Below are 20,527 nucleotides of genomic sequence, written 5' to 3' on the forward strand. Positions count from 1 at the left end.
AAAGGATATTTTCCCCAGAATATATACAGCAGGTGTTCAAAAGCTTTAAAAGGCAAGAACTGAAGACTTAAGCTTGGTATTTTTAAAAAACTACATGTTTGTCAACTTATTTTATCTCTTAAGATTTGCAAGTGTTGGTCATAAAATATTTCTTTGCCAATTTAAGTATAGAAATATTTTAACACTGAGGTATTTATCCTAATGAGGGATCACTACCATCAATAATCTTTGCTTTCAGATGAGAATTTAATATTTTACTATTTTGTCAATGATCATCAATGCAAAATACATTTAAGTAAATAAACGTATGTGTCACTTTCTATGTAATTAAAAAAACCCAAGTACCCAAGATATTTACCAAAAATAATTTCTAAGAGTCACTCTTTCACCTGAATCAAGGCAAGCTAAATTAAAAAGTCAAAAAAATCATAATTTACTGATTTCCTTTCCTTTCCAAGATTTATTTACTTGAAAATAAATGTGGACCTCTATTCTTCTTACCATGAAACAAAATATTGAACTCTGCCCTTCAGGCATACTGCCATACCTCAAATGCTGATCTTATCATTGCTTGCAAGTCAAACAGAGTTGGACTTTAAAAGGAAGAAAGGAAAGCCCTCCAGACATTGGGAAGCACCAGGGGTCAGGCTGGTGGTCTCACTGCTCAGAATGAACCCACAGTCACAATGCCTGACATTTTTCAATCAAGATCCATAACCAGGATTTGAAATACAACACATAAAGAACCATATTCTGAAAATGATGTTCCTTTTCATTTGGCATCTTCCAGTTCATTTTATTTGTGAACAGAACATCATAGAATTTTTCTTTTGAATTCTGTGCATAATAATAAACAAGGATACTAAATTATAAAATAATAATACCAAAACAGATCAGAAATTGATGAAGAGTTGGATGGGGATTTTCTCATGTTTAAAAGATTAGTCACATCCCTTCTGTGTTCCTGGATGTCCATTTTGTACTAAATTGTAAAATGCATGTATGAGTTGTACACAGGAGTTCAAAGTACAATAGGCTGAAACATATTAGGCTAACTAAATGTTATTTGTTTGGATAAGAGGCTCACTTAAACTCTCTCCCTCTCCACTCCCAGGCGCAGAGGCTGCCCAGTGGGCTTCCTGGAGCAACTCTGACATCACTCAACAATATTTATGTAGAGGTGGTGCTGGGTCCTGGAAAATAGCTCTCAATGCTGCAAGTAGGGATCAAAACCCTAAGCTGGAGGAGCTCCGGATAAAAGCACCAAACGGTTAAACGGATAAATGCTTCTCACCGAAATGTAACCCCATATGCATCTTAAAGGCTTCCCTGGTGGCTCAGGGGTAAAGAATCCACCTGCCAAACAGGAGACGCTGGTTTGATCTCTGGGTCAGAAAGATCCCCTGGAGAAGGAAATGGCAACCCACTCCAGTATTCTTGCCTGGAAAATTCCATGGGCAGAGGACAACAACAATGTATCTTACATCTTCAATTTGGACCAAATGTAAAAGGACTTAACACTGTCTTACACTCCCTCCCCACCCCCACCCCCAAATCTAAAATACCCTTGAGCAGGAAAAGGGCAGAATGACCATTATTTCAATTTGATATTCCAATTATCCGATTTGTATTATTGGAGAGAAACGAATGTGACCTAAAATAAAATATTTTGCTCAGGAAAAGCAAGACTGCTTAAAGAACAAATGTGAAAACGGTAGCGTCTTAATTGTGAGGGTTCAAGGAGGAGAGGAGCAATTAGAAAACCTTTCCGGACGGGAATCGCCGCACTTCTGAAACCTGACAAACACAAGGGGGCAGGCAGAGCTCGAGTCAGGCTTCAAAACCGGCTGCCTGAAGGGAGCTAACCTATTTTAGCTCGCCCTCCGGATATTTATCAGTTCTCTCGGCATGCCAAGAACTGTGATGCTGACAGGCGGGTTTAGTTCGTACTTGGTTTAATTACTGCAAAGAGAACAGGAACGTCTTTAATGACAGCTGCCCCAACAGCGGGCTTTGGAAGAGCCTGGGGCTACACTCCCCAGAACTTACTCTTTGGGGCGACCCTCGCGATTTCGATCTGACTGCATTTCTCACCCTTTCCAAAAGCCTCTTTCTCCTTTCGCTATGAAATTTGGTTGCAAACCGGGGGCTTGTTGAAATCTCACCAGTCCCGAGAACTGTACCCGTCATAATTTGCAAGGAGACAGCAGGGGGCGAGGGGAGGCTCCGTCTCCTCTAGTTTTGCTTTTAATTCCAGCTCTCCTTCTTATGCAAAGTTGCGCCCGAGTTTCTCCCTTTACTGCCCTGGATTTTGATTCAAACTCCAGCCACGTTGCTTCTAACTTGCCTCTTGGGTTTGCAAATTGCAGAGAGAAATAAACATTCCCTGAACGGGTTCCCATTGGATTTGGGGAGTGGGAGGTAAAACGGGGGTTCTCGTGGATCGCAGGAGGCTGAAGTCCCAACCCTAGCAGCCCAGAAAGAAGGGAGCCCCCTCACTTTCAGGACAACCTGTTGCGCCTTCTATCTCCTCCCCTGCGCGCGGTTTCCCCGCCTCGGCCCCCAGCACCTGATTGACAGGAGTCGCTACCCAACCCTGGTCTCGGGGCCTCCTCCCCGGACTCACGATTGGCCTCCTGGGAGGACTGGAGTAAGGGGGTGCGAGGGGTGGGATTTCCCTCAAAGCTCAGGGTCCCGGGACCTGGAAAGGAGGAGTGGAGGAGACTCAGTTCTCCGGGCGTCTGAGCCGCGAGCCGTGGAGCTAGGCCGGCTGAGATGGTGTAGCCTCCCAGCGCAGCTCCAGCCTGGACCGCGCCGGGCCACTTTCCCATCCTTCTGGTCCAGCCTCGGCTACAGCGAGACCCCGCGGGCGCCGTGCGGAGTTCCTGGCACTTTCCGGAGGACGCTCTCACCTCCTGCCCGGCACTGGGACTGAGTGCGCTCTCCAGGGGACCGGGCTGAGCCGTCACAACCGGACCATGCAAGCCACCGGGACCCCCGGGGTCACCGCGCGCACGCGCCCCGCAGGAAACCCCACCAAATCTGCACCGACGCCTGCGACGCCGTCCGGGCTGGTGCTGCTGCTTCTCCTGTCACTGGTAAGCCGCGTCCGGGCACAGCCACCTGACCCCGGCCGGGCCTTGCTGTCCCCGGATCTCGCGGGGGTTGCAGGGGTCCCCGCCGAAGAAGCCATAGTGCTGGCGAACCGCGGGCTCCGGGTGCCCTTCGGCCGTGAGGTCTGGCTGGATCCATTGCAGGACCTAGTGCTGCAGGTGCAACCGGGGGATCGGTGCGCAGTGACCGTGCTAGACAATGACGCGCTGGCCCAGCGGCCCGGCCGCCTGAGTCCCAAGCGCTTCCCCTGCGACTTCGGCGCGGGAGAGGTGCGCTACTCGCACCTGGGCGCGCGCAGCCCGTCGCGGGATCGAGTCCGGCTGCAGCTGCGCTACGACGCGCCGGGTGGGGCGGCCGTGCTCCCCTTGGTGCTGGAGGTGGAGGTGGTCTTCACTCAGCTGGAGGTTGTGACGCGAAACCTGCCCTTGGTCGTGGAGGAGCTGCTGGGGACCAGCAATGCCCTAGACGCGCGGAGCCTGGAATTTGCCTACCAGCCTGAGACCCAGGAGTGTCGCGTGGGCATCCTGCCTGGTTTGGGCGCGCTGCCTCGCTACGGGGAACTCCTTCACTACCCGCAGGTCCCGGGCTCGGCCAGCGAGGGGGACAGCCAGGAACCCCTCCTGATGGACTGCACAGCATTCCAGGAACTGGGCGTGCGCTACCGCCACACCGCCCCCAGTCGTTCTCCGAACAGGGACTGGGTGCCCATGGTAGTGGAGCTGCGATCGCGAGGGTCTCCTGTGGGCAGCCCGGCTTTGAAACGCGAACACTTCCAAGTGCTGGTGAGAATCCGAGGAGGGGCTGAGAACACCGCCCCCAAGCCCAGCTTTGTAGCCATGATGATGATGGAGGTGGACCAGTTTGTCCTGACCGCCCTGACCCCAGACATGCTAGCAGCCGAGGATGCGGAGTGTGCCCCAGACTTGCTGATCTTCAATCTCACCTCTCCATTCCAGCCCGGCCAGGGCTTCCTGGTGAGCACTGACGACCGCAGTTTGCCCCTCTCCTCCTTCACTCAGAGGGATTTGCACCTCCTGAAGATTGCCTATCAGCCCCCCTCTGAAGACTCTGACCAGGAGCGTCTCTTTGAACTCGAGCTGGAAGTAGTGGACCCAGAAGGCGCTGCCTCTGATCCTTTTTCCTTCATGGTAGTGGTGAAGCCCATGAACACGCTGGCTCCAGTGGTCACCCGGAACACTGGTCTTATTCTCTACGAGGGCCAATCTCGGCCCCTCACTGGCCCTGCAGGCAGTGGACCACAAAACTTGGTCATCAGTGATGAAGACGACTTAGAGGCCGTACAGCTGGAGGTGGTGGCCGGGCTCCGGCACGGTCACCTGGTCCTTCTGGGTGCCTCCAATGGCAACTCTGCCCCTAAGACCTTTACTGTAGCTGAGCTAGCCGCCGGCCGAGTGGTCTACCATCATGATGACAAAGACGGCTCACTAAGTGACAACCTCGTGCTCCGAATGGTGGACGGAGGACGCAGGCACCAGGTGCAGTTCCTGTTCCCCATCACCTTAGTGCCCGTGGATGACCAGCCACCAGTCCTCAATGCCAACACGGGGCTGACGCTGGCAGAGGGCGAAACTGTGCCCATCCTGCCCCAAGCTCTGAGTGCAACTGACATGGACTCAGAGGACTCTTTGCTGCTTTTTGTGCTTGAGTCACCTTCCTCCACAGCAGGGCATCTGCTTCTCCGCCAGACCCATCCTCCCCAGGGGGAGGAGATGCTTCTTGGGAGCCCTTGGAGAAAACAGGGAGTATTCTATGAGAAAACAGTGACACAGTGGCGGCAGCGAGACATAACAGAGGGGAGACTTTTCTACAGGCACTCTGGGCCCCACAGTCCTGGGCCAGTGATTGACCAGTTCACATTTCGTGTCCAGGATAACCATGACCCCCCTAATACGTCTGGGCTACAGAGGTTCGTGATACGCATTCATCCCGTGGACCGCCTCCCTCCCGAGCTGGGCAGCGGCTGTCCCCTTCGGATGGTGGTACAGGAATCCCAGCTCACACCACTGAGGAAGAAGTGGCTACGCTACACGGACCTGGACACGGATGACCGAGAACTCCGTTACACGGTGACCCAGCCCCCAATGGACACAGATGAAAACCACTCACCAGCCCCGTTGGGCACCTTGGTCCTGACCGATGATCCTTCGGTGGTAGTGGCCCATTTTACACAAGCGCAGGTCAACCACCATAAAATTGCTTACAGGCCTCCAGATCAGGAGCTGGGAGTGGCTGCCCGAGTGGCCCAGTTTCAATTCCAGGTGGAGGACCGAGCTGGGAACATGGCTCCAGGCACCTTCACCTTTTACTTGCAGCCAGTGGACAACCAGCCACCCGAAATCCTCAACACTGGCTTCATCGTTCAGGAGAAGGGCCATCACATCCTGAGTGAGACTGAGTTGGGTGTGAATGATGTGGACACTGATGTGGCCCACATCACCTTCACTCTCATACAGGTGCCCAAACATGGCCACATGAAGCTGTCTGGACAGGTCCTGCATGTCGGTGGGATTTTCCACTTGGAGGACATAAAACAGGGTCGGATTTCCTACACCCATAATGGGGCTGAGTCTCTGACCGATAGCTGCTCCTTGGAGGTCAGTGACAGACACCACGTGGTACCCATCACTCTCAGAGTGAATGTCCGGCCAATGGATGGTGAGCTACCCATGCTGAGCCTTCCTGCAGGCACTTTGGGGTCCTATCTAGACGTTTTAGAAAACGGGGCTACTGAAATCACGGCCAATGTTATCAGGGGGACCAATGGGGGCGCTGATGATTTGATGTTGACTTTCCTCTTGGAAGATCCACCCCTATATGGAGAAATCCTGGTCAATGGAGTTCCAGCAGAGCAGTTTACCCAAAGAGACATCTTGGAGGGCTCCGTCGTCTACGCTCACACAAGCGGGGAGATAGGTCTCTTGCCCAAAGAAGACTCTTTCAACCTAAGTCTGTCGGATATGTCTCAAGAATGGAGAATAGGTGGTAACACTATCCAAGGAGTGACCGTGTGGGTGACCATCCTCCCTGTTGACAGCCAGGCCCCAGAAATCTCTGTAGGTGAGCAGTTTATCGTTCTGGAAGGCGATAAAAGCGCTATAACCTCAATGCACATAAGTGCTGAAGACATGGATTCTCTCAATGACGACATCTTGTGCACCATCGTCATTCAGCCCACCTCGGGTTACGTGGAGAACATCTCTCCAGCCCCTGGCTCTGAAAAATCGAGAGCAGGAATTGCTATAAGTGCTTTCACTCTGAAAGATCTCAGGCAAGGTCATATAAACTACGTCCAGAGTGTCCATAAAGGAGTAGAACCGGTGGAAGACAGATTTATATTTCGCTGTTCTGATGGCATTAACTTTTCAGAGAGACATTTTTTCCCCATTGTAATCATTCCCACCAACGATGAACAGCCAGAAATATTCATCAGGGAATTTTTGGTGATGGAAGGCATGAGTCTGGTGGTTGATACACCCATTCTCAATGCCGCTGATGCTGATGTTCCCCCGGATGACTTAACTTTCACTATTACCAAGTTTCCCACCCACGGTCACATCATGAACCAGCTGATAAATGGCACGGTTTTAGTGGAAAGCTTCACCTTGGACCAGATCATAGAGAGTTCCAGCATCATTTATGAGCACGATGACTCTGAGACTCAGGAAGACAGTTTCGTGATTAAACTCACAGATGGTAAGCACTCTGTGGAAAAGACAGTCCTCATCATGGTTATTCCTGTTGATGACGAGACCCCTAGGATGGCCATCAATAATGGACTGGAAATAGAAATCGGGGAAACCAAAATTATCAACAACAGAATATTAATGGCAACTGATTTAGATTCTGAAGACAAATTCTTGGTTTACATTATTCGTTATGGGCCGGGACATGGCTTATTACAGAGACAAACACCTACGGGTGTCTTTGAAAATATCACATTGGGCATGAATTTTACCCAGGATGAAGTAGACAGAAATTTGATTCAGTATGTCCATTTTGGGCAAGAGGGCATTCGGGATCTAATTAAATTTGACGTGACTGATGGAATCAATGCCCTCATAGATCGCTACTTTTATGTCTCTATTGGAAGCCCTGACATTGTCTTCCCTGATGTGATAAGTAAAGGAGTGTCCTTGAAAGAAGGTGGTAAGGTCACCCTCACAACAGATCTACTGAGCACTAGTGACTTGAACAGTCCTGATGAAAACTTAGTTTTTACCATCACCAGGGCTCCCATGAGAGGCCACTTAGAAAGCACAGACCAGCCTCGAGTGTCTATCACATCTTTCACTCAGCTCCAACTGGCTGGCAATAAAATCTACTATATCCACACAGCTGATGATGAGGTAAAGATGGACAGTTTTGAGTTTCAAGTCACTGATGGACGTAACCCTGTCTTCCGGACATTCCGTATCTCCATCAGCGATGTGGACAACAAAAAGCCAGTGGTCACCATCCATAACCTGGTTGTCAGCGAAGGTGAAAAGAAGCTGATTACTCCCTTTGAACTCACTGTGGAAGACAGGGATACTCCAGACAAACTCTTGAAATTCACTGTCATCCAGGTGCCTGTTCATGGTCAACTCCTATTCAACAATACCAGACCCGCCATGATTTTTACCAAGCAGGACTTGAATGAAAACTTAATCAGCTACAGACATGACGGTACCGAGTCAAGTGAAGACAGCTTCTCCTTCACAGTGACTGATGGTTCCCATACAGAGTTCTATGTTTTTCCTGATACAGTATTTGAAACAAGAAGACCCCAAGTAATGAAGATCCGGATCTTAGCTGTTGACAACAGAGTCCCCCAAATTGTAGTGAACAAAGGGGCCTCTACACTTCGCACTCTGGCCACAGGCCACTTGGGGTTCATGATCACAAGTAAAATATTGAAAGCAGAGGACAGAGACAGCTTACACGTTTCTCTCCGGTTTATTGTGACGGAGGCCCCACGACATGGATATCTCCTCAACCTGGGCCAAGGCAACCACAGTGTGACTGAGTTTACACAAGGTACGGTTCACTTTGCTTTCTTTATAATCAAAGGGCACTCCAAGTCTTACTTCTTGAGATACGGCTGTCATTGATAACTTTGTAAGTAGAGCATCAAATTAGAGGCCAGGGAGGACTTCCCTGGTGGTCTAGTGGTTAAGACTCCATGCTTGCAATGCAGGCGGTGTGGGTTTGATCCCTGGTCCAGGAACTAAGATCCCACGTGCCACATAGCGCTGCCAAAAAATAATTAAATTAAAAAATAGAGTCCAAGGAAAGGGAAATAAAGGAAAGGCGAAAATACAGGGACTCTGTTTCGTAAGAGAACAGCTCCCTTCTTGCCATATGTCCCATTGTAGTGACCTTCATTAGTAGGAGTATTGTATTTTGAAAATATAAGCTAAGATGCCAAAGAAAGAGCTGAACTTCAGTGAATTAAATTTGAAACAGGCTTTTCAACTCTGTTCCATCAGCCCCACTTTCCCTCTGAGCAACCTGTTTTGTATGCGGAAGACAGTTTTCATGAAGCATGTTAGCATCTTAGAGAAGGATGTGCTTTCTAAATTTTCTGAATCCACATTATTATTATTACCAGCCACCATTCAAATAGGGGCCTCCCAGGTGGCACAGTGGTAAAGAATCCATCTGCCAATGAGGGAGACACAATAGACACAGGTTCCATCCTTGGGTCAGGAAGATCCCTTGGAGTAGGAAATAGCAACCCATTTTAGTACTCTTGCCTGGGAAATTCCACGGATAGAGGAGCCTGGCGAGCTATAGTCTGTGGAATTGCAGAGTCAAACATGACTGAGCAAATCAGTGTGTTACCATTCAAATAGACCCTTCCAATTTGTATTAATTTGATTGCTGTTTGGAGGGTTGTTCTAAGACTATTATTGTTGTTAGCAACTTTGTAATGAAAATAGAAATATGTATTTATATTTACTTTGTAGATTTTAGAATTCTTATAAGATTTTATGAGACTAACACCTGTCCAAAGATATAACGGGTAAACCCTTATCTACATTTAGAATGATTATGTACGTACAAGTGGCACTAGTGGTAAGACACGCGGGTTTGATCCCTGGGTTGGGAAGACCCCTGGAGGAGGGCATGACGACTCACTCCAGTATTCTTGCCTGGAGAACCTAACGGACAGAGGAGTCTGGGATCACGAAGAGTCAGACACGACTGAAGTGACTTAGCACAAGCAAGAAGACAGGAAGCCCATCACCAAAATATATATCCAGTTCATTGTTAAGAGCCTAAAGATGTTTTAACAAAATTCGTAGTAGGAGGAAATTATTTTCTCATTTCAGACCTCCTCTCTGCGCTATATCAAACACAGTAACAAACTGCATTGCCTCAAGCATCTGCATTCTCGGAGATGAATGCATTTTTGTAACCTCGATTTTCTTTGTGTGTCCACAGAGTCTGAGACAGGAAGGGCAGGTGACCTGTGCAGAGTTACTCAGTGACTAAAGGGAGAAGCCCATTCAATCTGCTGGCTTGGGAGTTAGACCTCTGTTTTCTAGAATGTGCAACTTTCAATTCAAAGAGCTTTGGGTTGCTTTCATGAAAATCTCACCCTTGTCAGAATGGAAACCAGATCTCTCCTGTGTGAGCTCTGTGGGTTCGAGATGGAGTTAAACCCCAGGGCTTCCCAAGGGGGAGTGTTATTGTCCTGTAACAGTGTTAGACTCTTAGATAACAAATGCTTTAATAAACATGGATGTCGCAGAGTGTAAAGTAAACTGCTTCTCTGTTTTAGATTCTGGCAAATAGCCCTACCCTTCAACCTCCTGATTCTTGGCTGAAAGCCTGAATATATATCCCAGGGCCTGCAGGGACAGGAAAACTTCTGGGTGCCAAGTGTCATGCCAGACCAGCAGGAAACTTGTGTGTGAAGGCTTTCTGAGGATAGAGATGCATGCACTCTTGCACTGGTTTCTTTTCTTGGAACGGAAAGAGGATGCAAGGAATAGTGAAAGGATATTCTTTAGAGGATCGAAAATGTTACTTCAAACGAATCCTGTGATCAGAAAAAAGAATATGATTTTAGTGATTAAAAAAAAAAAAGAATTTCTGAATGAAAATAGGGCAAGGATATTTAATTTAAATTCCATGGACCAAGTGCAACAGCTCAAAATATTGGAATATTATTTCCTGAATACTGAGCCATTAAATCATGCTATTTCAGTACAGACCATTGCTCTGTCACTGACTTGGAATCACTGTGATTGCTTTTTATAGTCATTTGTAAATATAGAGTAGCTGTGAGTTTATTATAAAAAGTGAATATAAGTGTTTAAGATTACATTTTAAGAGAAAGCATCATGTTCCAATGAGAATGTGAATACTGAACATAGGAAAATTGTTTTTATTTAATCACACAGGACTCATTTCAACAAGTTGAGGCTGGTGTTTGAGTCAGAGGAGTTTAATGGAAATTAGATGAGTGAGTAAAAACGGAGAAAGCTCCGTTATAGTGGTTACCATGGCTGCTCTTGCAGTAGAGAAAGTAATGTTGTTGTTGTTCAGTCGCTCAGTCGTGTCCTACTCTTTGCGACCCCATGGACTACAGCACACCAGGCTCCTCTGTCCTCCACTATCTCCCAGAGTTTGCTCAAATTCATGTCTATTGAGTCGGTGATGCTATCTAACCATTTCATCCTCTGCCAGAGGAAGTGGAAGCAGTGTCTGAAGTGACATCTGTGCCGTCTTTTTCTTTGTTTTTTCATGAAGGGACAAGCAGAACAATATTTTGATGGCTTTTCAATACACTAAATTAAGTCAGCTTAGCATATATGGTTTGGGAAGATCATTGCCAAATAGATTGACTGAATGGTCCCTAAGAGGAAAAAAAAACCAAAAAAAAAGTTATTAACTTTCACTATTAGGAAAAGTAACCAAGGTAGAATTAGACAAATTAGGGAAATTTTTTAGTTCTTTTCAAACTTCATATTTTGTCGAGGTATGCTTCTTTGCTCTGTCCACCGCAGGTCTCAAGTACCAGGATTTTTTTTTGTCTATGACAAATACATAGTAATATCTTATGGGAGATAATTTATTACTTTCAGAAATTTCCCTAAAGGTAACTAGGGTGTGGTTACCAGGAATGTCAATTAATTCAGAATTAAAAAAAAATGAAATGATTGTGTAGATAAACTGAAATAAATCTGATGCAAGTTTAAGAGCAAGAAGAAAATCTAGCTAATTATCCTAAGTTTACTTAAAAAGACAGTACTTTGGCTATCAGGTTTTTATCTTTTTAATACTTCTGTACCTTAAGAGGCAAGTGTTTATATATATATAAACATAATATATGCTCAGGCGCTCAGTCGTGTCTGACTCTTTGTGACCCCATGGACAGTAGCCCACCAGGCTCCTCTGTCCATGGATTTCCCAGGCAAGAATACTGGAGTGGGTTGCCATTTCCTTCTCCAGGGGATCTTCCCCACCCAGGGATTGAACCTAAGTCTCCTGCATTGCAGGTGCATTCTTTACCAACTGAGCCACCAGAGGAGCCCTATATACAATATAAACACATTTTATATATAGAGAAGTGTATATATATATACACGTATATAAATACGTATATTTAAAAGTATATATAAGTATATACATTTTATATAAAACGTATATACTTATATAAAGAGGCACCTATAGAATAACTGTTATAATCAAAGTCTTTACTTGAGATTTTGAACAGTGCATTATTAAGAAAATTATAAAACGAGTTTTCATTTGTTTCATCTAATCAATAGTTTAGGTCTAACTTGGAGGGAAAATCTAACTCTTGTGTATCTTATAACTGAATTCATGTTCTCATTACTTTAAAAAAGAAAACTTCTGAAAAATCACCCTTGAAGTGGTAATTTGTTTTAATGAAACTATCTCCCAAGTACTATAGTTTTTGTTTAGAAAACATTAATACAAGGACTGGGTGTTTTTTTCTTTTTCTTATAGTACAGCCTTTAGATTTTCTTACAGAATTAAAGATGGAATGGGAACACTGGACCAAGGTCTTTCCATGTGACCAGATGATGTTGTCTTTCTGCTAAGCACCTAATAAGAGTTCCCTTCACTCCTTCATCAATAAAACTAAAGGCTGTAAAAGTTGAGAGTTGTAAGAGTAAACTGGGAGAGAGCAATACATGAGGCTTCACTCCTTACCCTGCAGAAACATCATCCATACAAAGGGAAAAATGCAAGTGTGGGCTACCAGACCTCCAGCCTCTTTAATTTTAGATTAAGACGCATTTGAGCTTTTATTGGGTGTAAGATCCTTGAGCAAAGGACTGTGGAAACAGAAAACAGAAATTTTCAACCTTCTACTAAAGGTAACCATGCAGAAAGAGGCAAAATTTGGGGAAATTATAGTAGAGTTAGAAATGAAGCTCAAAGGGAGAACAAAACATCTTGAACTTGCTTTGTCCTTAAGTATCTTTATGCACAAGAAGGTACTGTTAACTATTAAATCAGATTTTCCCCTCTTCAGCTGTCTGATGGTAAGCAAGTCACCTTCCAAATATGTGTGAGCCAAGGTAGATTGTATGTTGGAGCTGTAGAAGTTCATGGGGTAATTGGTCGTTTCTAACAGTCTGCCTCACTTGAGGGGACTTCCCTGGCAGTCCAGTGAGTAAGGCAGGCGGTACGAGTTCAATCCCAGGTCGGGGAGCTAAGATCCCGCATGCCTCGAAGCCAGAAAACCACAAACAGAAAATAGAAACACTTTGCATCAAGTGAGACTATTCCTTTCATAAAATCATTTTCTCATATGTGATGCCTATAAACTCCATAGCTTGAACTGATTAAAGATCTTAGAAGATGAATAAACCACACACGAGACAAATCTTACTTACCACTGTTGAAGCAATCTTTAGCCATGATCTTGATATTAAGTAATCTTGAAAATAACTGCTTTCTGATTGGCCCAGATCTGTAATAATAGTGGTCCACTAATGAGTCATAGGAGTGTCTCAGGACAGAATGATGTTTGTTTTATGTTGTCTGTGTGGCATTGTTACAGAGACAAACACAAAACGGATGAATAAATTTTAAAATTGCGTATTAGTCAATACTGAAAACAAACCATACCGGTGAACTTGATAGCTAGAATAGAAAATAGCAGAAAAAAAAACACTTCTGAAGCAGAATAATTTTTCAATCTGAATAAAGGTTTCAGCTTTTACTAGATGTTTTCTAAGTTCTTTTTGGTCCTGGGTCATGATAGTAACTTCAATCTGTGGGATTTTTTTTTTTTAATTTTCATATTTTTTCTCTCAAAAATTTGGAGAGCTTAAAAACAGCCTGCTGTAACACAAGAGAAAAGAAAAATTAGCCTAAAGGGAAAGCAGAGGAACCTCTGTCCTCTCAGGGCCAGGGAGGCAAAGGGTGTGATTTCTGTAGTGCCAGGAAATCTGCCATGCCTCAAAATATCTCCCTTTCCACCTGTCATGGAGTCTGACATTCCGTATTTAGATAGTCACTCCTTTGGTGCACGAACATGCAAATACCATTGGGAGGGGCAACACCTTGCTATTATTATAGCCTAACTCTTGCACTCTATTTATCTGTGTAAGGGATCAGATTTCCAAGGGACAGCTGAAATCAAGGGGGCTTGGAGATAGGAGAAATAAGATAGCTTCTATTCCCTTAGGAGAAGAGGACCTAAACGTGGTTCAGAAGAGTAACAGCCAATAGGACTTACCATACATGATGAGTCACTGGTTTTGCCCTAGTAATTAATCATCTTGTTATTTGGTTGTTTTCTAGCTGACATTGATGATATGAAAATATGCTATGTCTTAAGAGAAGGGGCTAATGCCATAAGTGACATATTCCAGTTTACAGTTGAAGATGGGGGTAAGTATTCACTCTCCTGTTAGTGTAAACAAGGAGAGTGGCTTTTATTCATTGCTCTTTGACAACCTTCATACAAGGAATCTGTATCAAGTATCAGTTTAGGCTCACCTAAATTTATATGGAGTGAATTTGGTATTTTCTCTAGAAAATCTTACGTTCTCAATCTGACACAGTCCTACTCTGCAATGATTGTGAATACATGTTCTAGTTATATTATTTTTGTCTTGTGATTTATAGAGCACTAAAGAGAAAGATCTATATAAATAGGATCCTCATGTCCAGTTGTTCAGATTTTCCTCTGCATAAAGCTGCCTACTTGAGGCAACAAGAAGATGTTGAACCAGCCAGCCCCACTTGCAAAGCATGTCCTATCTAGCTGTGTTTGCCCAAAGTGGGTGCCTTTTTCTAATTTGCTTGGGTGCTGTGTGGACTAAGGCTGGTGGATGATACATAGCATTCACCAAGAGATCAATGCTAAGTAAATGTATGTTTCATCTCATCAAGTTCAGTATGTCTGATGATTGTCTTAGTTTGGGAAGTTTAGTGACTTAGTCTAGCTAAACTTTTCCTTAGTGGAGTCTGAATACTGCAGAGAATAGACTATGACCTGAGATCTAAGTCACCTCAGTAATTTTTTTGTCATCACTCCCTCAGTGCCCTGACAGCCACTCACATTGTTCAGTTCTCTTCCTCACTCTAGGAGGAAAACTGGCTGCTTCTAGATTGATCATAAAGATGTTTGTGTTCTTGTTTGCTCTCAGAAGAAGCAAAAGAACCTCAGAAAGAATGTGTGAATAAGACACAGGAAATGAGGGGACATGTGTGCAAGGGAAGAGAGAGAAATAATTCCAATTCAGTCACCTGTTTATGACACTTTATAAAAATGCACAGTGTTCTGTCATCTATCTCAAGATTCTGTGCTCACACTTCCTATCTTTTAAAGTATTAAATAGTTCTTGTTTAAAATATCACTGGACGTAACAGGATCGCAAGCTCTGAAAAATAACATCTGCTAAGTGTGTGCCAGAGAGGCAAAAAAAAAAAAAAGTGTCAATTTGGTTTCAACTAAATTTAGTAAGTTTAATAACTTTATTTTTTAGCAACCAAATTATACTTTACTATTTGACATATTGATAAGTGAATCTTAGTAGGAAACCAAGTTCTGAGAAGGAAATCAACTTATAGAAAACTAATCTGCTTGTTGAATCTTGCTGCTCAAATGGGAAATTTCACTGTGAGTAAACTTTAGAATGAGACTCTGAAATAATTCAAATTTGTATTTTATATACGTATATTTGTGTATATATATATACACACACACATATTTATTGGCTTCCCAGGTGGCATAGTGGTAAAGAATCTGCCTGCCATGCAGGAGACACAGGAGATATAAGAGACACAGGTTTTATCCCTGGGTCAAGAAGATCTCCTGGAGGAGGAAATGACAACCCACTGCAGTATTCTTGCCTGGAGAATCCCACGGACAGAAAGGTGTAGCAGGCTACAGTCCATAGAGTCACAAAAAGTCAGACACGACTGAGCATCTGAGCACACACACACATATTTATATATATATATATATATATATATATATATATATATGTCTTCCCTCATAGCTCAGTTGGTACACACACACATATTTATATATATATATATATATATGTCTTCCCTCATAGCTCAGTTGGTAAAGAATCCGCCTGCAATGCAGGAGACTCTGGTTCAATTTCCTGGGTCGGGAAGATCCACCAGAAAGCGGATACGCTACCCACTCCAGTATTCTTGGGCTTCCTTTGTGACTCAGCTGGTAAGGAAGTGAAGAAAGTGAAGAGAAGTCGCTCAGTCGTGTCCGACTCTTTGCAACCCCATGGACTGTAGCCCACCAGGCTCCTCAGTCCATGGAATTTTCCAGGCATGAATACTGGAGTGGGCTGCCATTTCTTTCTCCAGGGGGTCTTCCTGACCCAGGGATTGATCCCAGGTCTCCGGCATTGTAGGCAGACGCTTTACCATCCAAGCTACCAGGGAAGCCTGCAATGTGGGAGACCTGGGTTTGATTCCTGGGTTGGGAAGATCCCCTGGAGAGGGGAAAGGCTACCCACTCCAGTATTCTGGTCTGGAGAATTCCATGGACTGTATAGTCCATGGGGTCGCAAAGAGTCAGACATGACTGAGCAACTTTCACTTTTCATATATATATATATACATATATATATATAAAAAATATAAACTTAAGGACTAAATTGTTGGCTCAAAGCACCATGTATATATCTCAGAATGACAGAATAAACCTCAATAACAAAAGTATCATTTTCTTTAAAATTGCCAAAAAAGTTTGAAATCTGATGACTACAATTCCAAGACATCATAGCTTTTGCTTTTCTATATATTTTACTTTTTCTTTTTATTCACATATATGCTCTGTTATTTTGCACATTTCTTTCCTTAACTGGATGGACTTTTAGTATTTACTCTGAAATTTTGGTCTGTATTCAAATATTAGAAAACATTATACTGTATCATATTTCAAAATATTAAGTGAGGAATGACTAGCTGAAGAGACTGGGTTTATTTTTGGATTTGCTGGAAAAATGGATGAGCCTCTAAAGACTGTGTTTATGGAAACAGGAACTAAATCATTTCGGGAGCTTTTTCAGAGCTAGAGTTTCATGTGAGAGAGAAAATTTCCAGAGATATTGCCCTTTACTCTTTTCTTCCTCACTGATAATGTGTTACTTATAGGGTTCAGGCAGATTCTGGCAACTTTCGGTGGAACAGAATTTATTTTTAATTTCCCCAATGCAAGAAAACTTCTCTTTGACAGAATAATCATAGAGAGCTGCCAGGTTAAAAACTGAAAAGTCACATATGTATTTCAAAATATTTTTAGTCTGATACTTATTTTTTGCATTGTCTATAACATATCTTAATATTTGAATGAGAAGTGCAATGCTATTTAAACTTACAGAGAATATTCAGTGAAATTCTTCTGTCTGGAAAGTGTGAGGTATTTTGACAAACAGAAGTAAAACAATTTTTTTTGCAATATTTGTGAGAAAAGAAAAAAATAGTTGTCTTTCCTTTCTACAAAAATATTATACTAAGAATTTTAAATTTTTTCTGAACTAGCTATGTATCTTCTAGTTGTACAGCCAATAATTTCACCAAAATATACTCTAGAAAAGACCTATTTTATAGACTGTAATAGAAACACGTATTTTCAATATGGTCAAATGTAACAATGTAAATTTCATGAACTAGATGACTTGTTTATGAAGACACATTTATGATATCATTTAATACTTCTCAAAGATATGTATGTCTCAGGAATTATGGCAGGTACTTGAATCTTATGAACAAGGATTAGCCTTGCTTCTCAGTTGGAAGGATCTAGGTCTTGGGACGACTAGATAACTTCCCAAACACGACCATCCTTCCACAAAGTAACAAGAGCTCCTCAAGGGTATTTATTCTTCCCATCCATTTGATGACGGACTTTTACAACAGAGGGTTTGGTTATTGAATTCAGCTGTTGTGACTTATTGTCAGTTATCAATATTTCATTAACTCTCCTGGTGGCTCAGTAGTAAAGAATCTGCTTATCAATGCAGGAGATGTGGGTTCAATTCTTGGGTCGAGAATATCCCCTGGAGAAGGAAATGGCAACCCACTCCAGTATTCTTGCTTGGGAAATCCCATGGACAGAGGAGCCTAGCAGGCTACAGTCCATGGGGTCACAAAGAGTTGGACATGACTTAGCTACTAAACAACAGCAATCAATACTTAAGCAAGTCTATAAACCATTCTCATGAAATATATGAAATGCTTATAGCATTTCACATCTGGGAAGCAAGTCAAAGTCTCATGTCGTAAAACCAAGAACTCTCTACCACCAATTCTCTCTTCAACCCATTAAATTCACTTTCTTCAAATCTACCATATTTATTTTAGGATAGCAACTGTCTAAATAAATCTACTAGAGCAAACAGAATCTTCAAATAATCTTAAAAATAAAATATAGCTTTTAATTTCAGGAATCAAGACTGGGAGAAGAGAGGGAGGAGAACAGAAAACTAAAATCTTCTGTTTCTGATTTAATTATCACAAGAACCTGGCTAGCCACAGAATTCTTCTGTTAACATGTAGAAATGGACTGGGACCATCCCCTACTAATGGGTGGTGCTTAGGACAGAATTTCTACTTTTCAGTTTTTGGAGGGCTTGGGGGCAATTACCAAATGATCGGACTATAGAGTTATCTATTCAAAGAATAGACAATGTCAGAATTTTCACCTCAGGAAGTTCTACTCTGTTTGGACTTAATGAATGTTGCTTAATATAGCAGGTATATATTATACACACACACATATGTATTCATACCACATGCACACATACTCAATATGTCGTTATTCTTTAAATTATATCTTTTATCAGAACTATAATTTATGCAATTTTGCCTTCCTAGCTCCCAGCATGGTTAAATATATATATGACAGATGAGGAAACTGAATCACAGATATAGGTAACTGACCTCTTGCAAGTTGCATAATGAGGCAGCTAGAGGCCAGTTTGAATCTCGGATTCTTTCCCCAAATAGTAACTTCGACACATTCAGGAGAGACTTAAGAGGGCAGAATGCTCAAATCATCTGGATTCTCCAGACTGAGTCTTGCATGTTCGATAGATGAGACTGAAGAGCTCAGTTCGGTTCAGTTCAGTGACTCAGTCATGTCCAACTCTTTGCAACCCCATGGAGGGCAGCACATCAGGCTATCCTGTCCATCACCAACTCCTGGAGCTTGCTCAAACTCATGTCCATTGAGTCAGTGATGCCATCCAACCATCTCATCCTCTGTCATCCCCTTCTCCTCCCACCTTCAATCTTTCCTAGCATCAGGGTCTTTTCCAATGAGTCAGTTCTCATCAGGTGGCCAAAGTATTGGAGTTTCAGCTTCAGCATCAGTCCTTACAATGAGTATTCAGGACTGATTTCCTTTAGGATGGACAGGTTGGATCTCCTTGCTGTCCAAGAGTCTTCTCCAACAGCACAGTTCAAAAGCATCAATTCTTCAGTGCTCAGCTTTCTTTATAGTCCAACTCTCACATCCATACATGACTACTGGAAAAACCATAGCTTTGACTAGACAGACCTTTGTTGGCAGAATAATGTCTCTGCTTTTTAATATGCTGTCAATGTTGATCATAGTTTTCTTCTAGGGAACAAGTGTCTTTTAATTTCATGGCTGCAGTCACCATCTGCAGTGATTTTGGAGCCCCAAAAGATTAAGTCTCTCACTGTTTCCATTGTTTCCCCATCTATTTGCCATGAAATGATGGGACCAGATGCCATGATCTTCATTTTTTGAAAGTTGAGCTTTAAGCCAGCTTTTTCACTCTCCTCCTTTTACTCATCAGAAGACTGGATCTGCTGATAGGTAAAAGTTCTGCATCCTTCGGAATATTTTAGAATATCTTAAAGGTCACTGTATCCTAACATTTATAGTATTCTTTCCTAGTACCACACTGTAATTTTTCTAACTACATGTGGAGAAAAATGTATTCTTTCTAAAGGTAAACACAAATCAATCTTAAGATACCATTTTATACTTGTTTTATCAATTACAAAGAAACTTAAAAAAAATCACCTCAGGGATTATGATGAAACAGTTACACTTCCAAACTATTTGTGAAGTTGAAAACTGAGAAAATGAAGTTGAAGAAACATCTCTGAGTTGTAGATGGAGTCAGGAAGGCTGTAAGACTCCACTTGAGACATAGCTTAACAGAAGTAAAGACTTGTAGGCACAGGTGTGTCACCGTGTGAACAACAGCAATCTGGAAATTGCTCTAAATGCCAATAAAAATAAGAAGAGCTTTTTAGTAATGGCACCAAAACCAGAAAACGGTATACAGCCCTGAAAATTCATAATTATAAAGTCTGTCATAATGTAATTCTTAAAATGCTCATTTAGTAATGAAATATGTGTATTGGAATATTAATAAAGAACATGCAGCAATTCCCTGGTGATCCAGTGGTTAAGACTCTGCATTCTCATTGCTAAGGGCCCACATTCTATCCCTGGTGGGCTTCCCTGATGCCTCAGACGGTAAAGAATCCACCTGGAATACAGGAGACCTGGGTTTGATCCCTGGGTTGGGAAGATCCCCTGGAGAAGGAAATGTATTCTTGATTGAAGAGAAGAATCCCACGGACGGAGGAGCCTGGCAAGCTACAGTCCATGGGGTCACAAACAGTCAGACATGACTGAGTGACTAACGCTTTCACTGTTAGAGTACTAAAGTCCAACGAACAGCGTGGTGCAGCAAAAAAAAAAAAAAAAAAAAATGGAAATATTATATCAAAATAGGTCATCCATCCAGATTTTCTGGGGGCCAAAGAACACATGCATATGCATAGTTACAAGCTAAAAGGTCAGATTCTGGAGTTACGAAATGTGCTTCTGTTATCTGTGGCTTCTGCTGAGATTTCTTACCTGAGTGTGCGTTACAATCACCTACGTGAGTGCATGCTT

The 20,527-nt window shown here is 43.0% G+C and overlaps 1 protein-coding gene across 2 annotated transcripts in view; it reads left to right on the forward strand.

Annotated features, from left to right (window-relative positions):
• Window positions 1-2,649: 2,649 nt before the first annotated feature.
• Window positions 2,650-20,527, forward strand: part of FREM2 (FRAS1 related extracellular matrix 2) — a 153,860-nt gene continuing 135,982 nt past the window's right edge. The window contains exons 1-2 of one of the 2 annotated variants that reach the window (XM_044926735.2): window positions 2,650-8,151; window positions 13,909-13,998. In XM_044926735.2, coding sequence (XP_044782670.2) covers window positions 2,979-8,151; window positions 13,909-13,998 — 5,263 coding nt within the window. In that variant the 5' untranslated portion in view covers window positions 2,650-2,978. The remainder of the gene's footprint in view (window positions 8,152-13,908; window positions 13,999-20,527) is intronic. The other variant, XM_006055501.4, reaches the window with a different exon arrangement.

Source organism: Bubalus bubalis, chromosome 13 (genome assembly GCF_019923935.1).
Source record: "Bubalus bubalis isolate 160015118507 breed Murrah chromosome 13, NDDB_SH_1, whole genome shotgun sequence".
NCBI classification, from domain to species: Eukaryota; Metazoa; Chordata; class Mammalia; order Artiodactyla; family Bovidae; genus Bubalus; species Bubalus bubalis.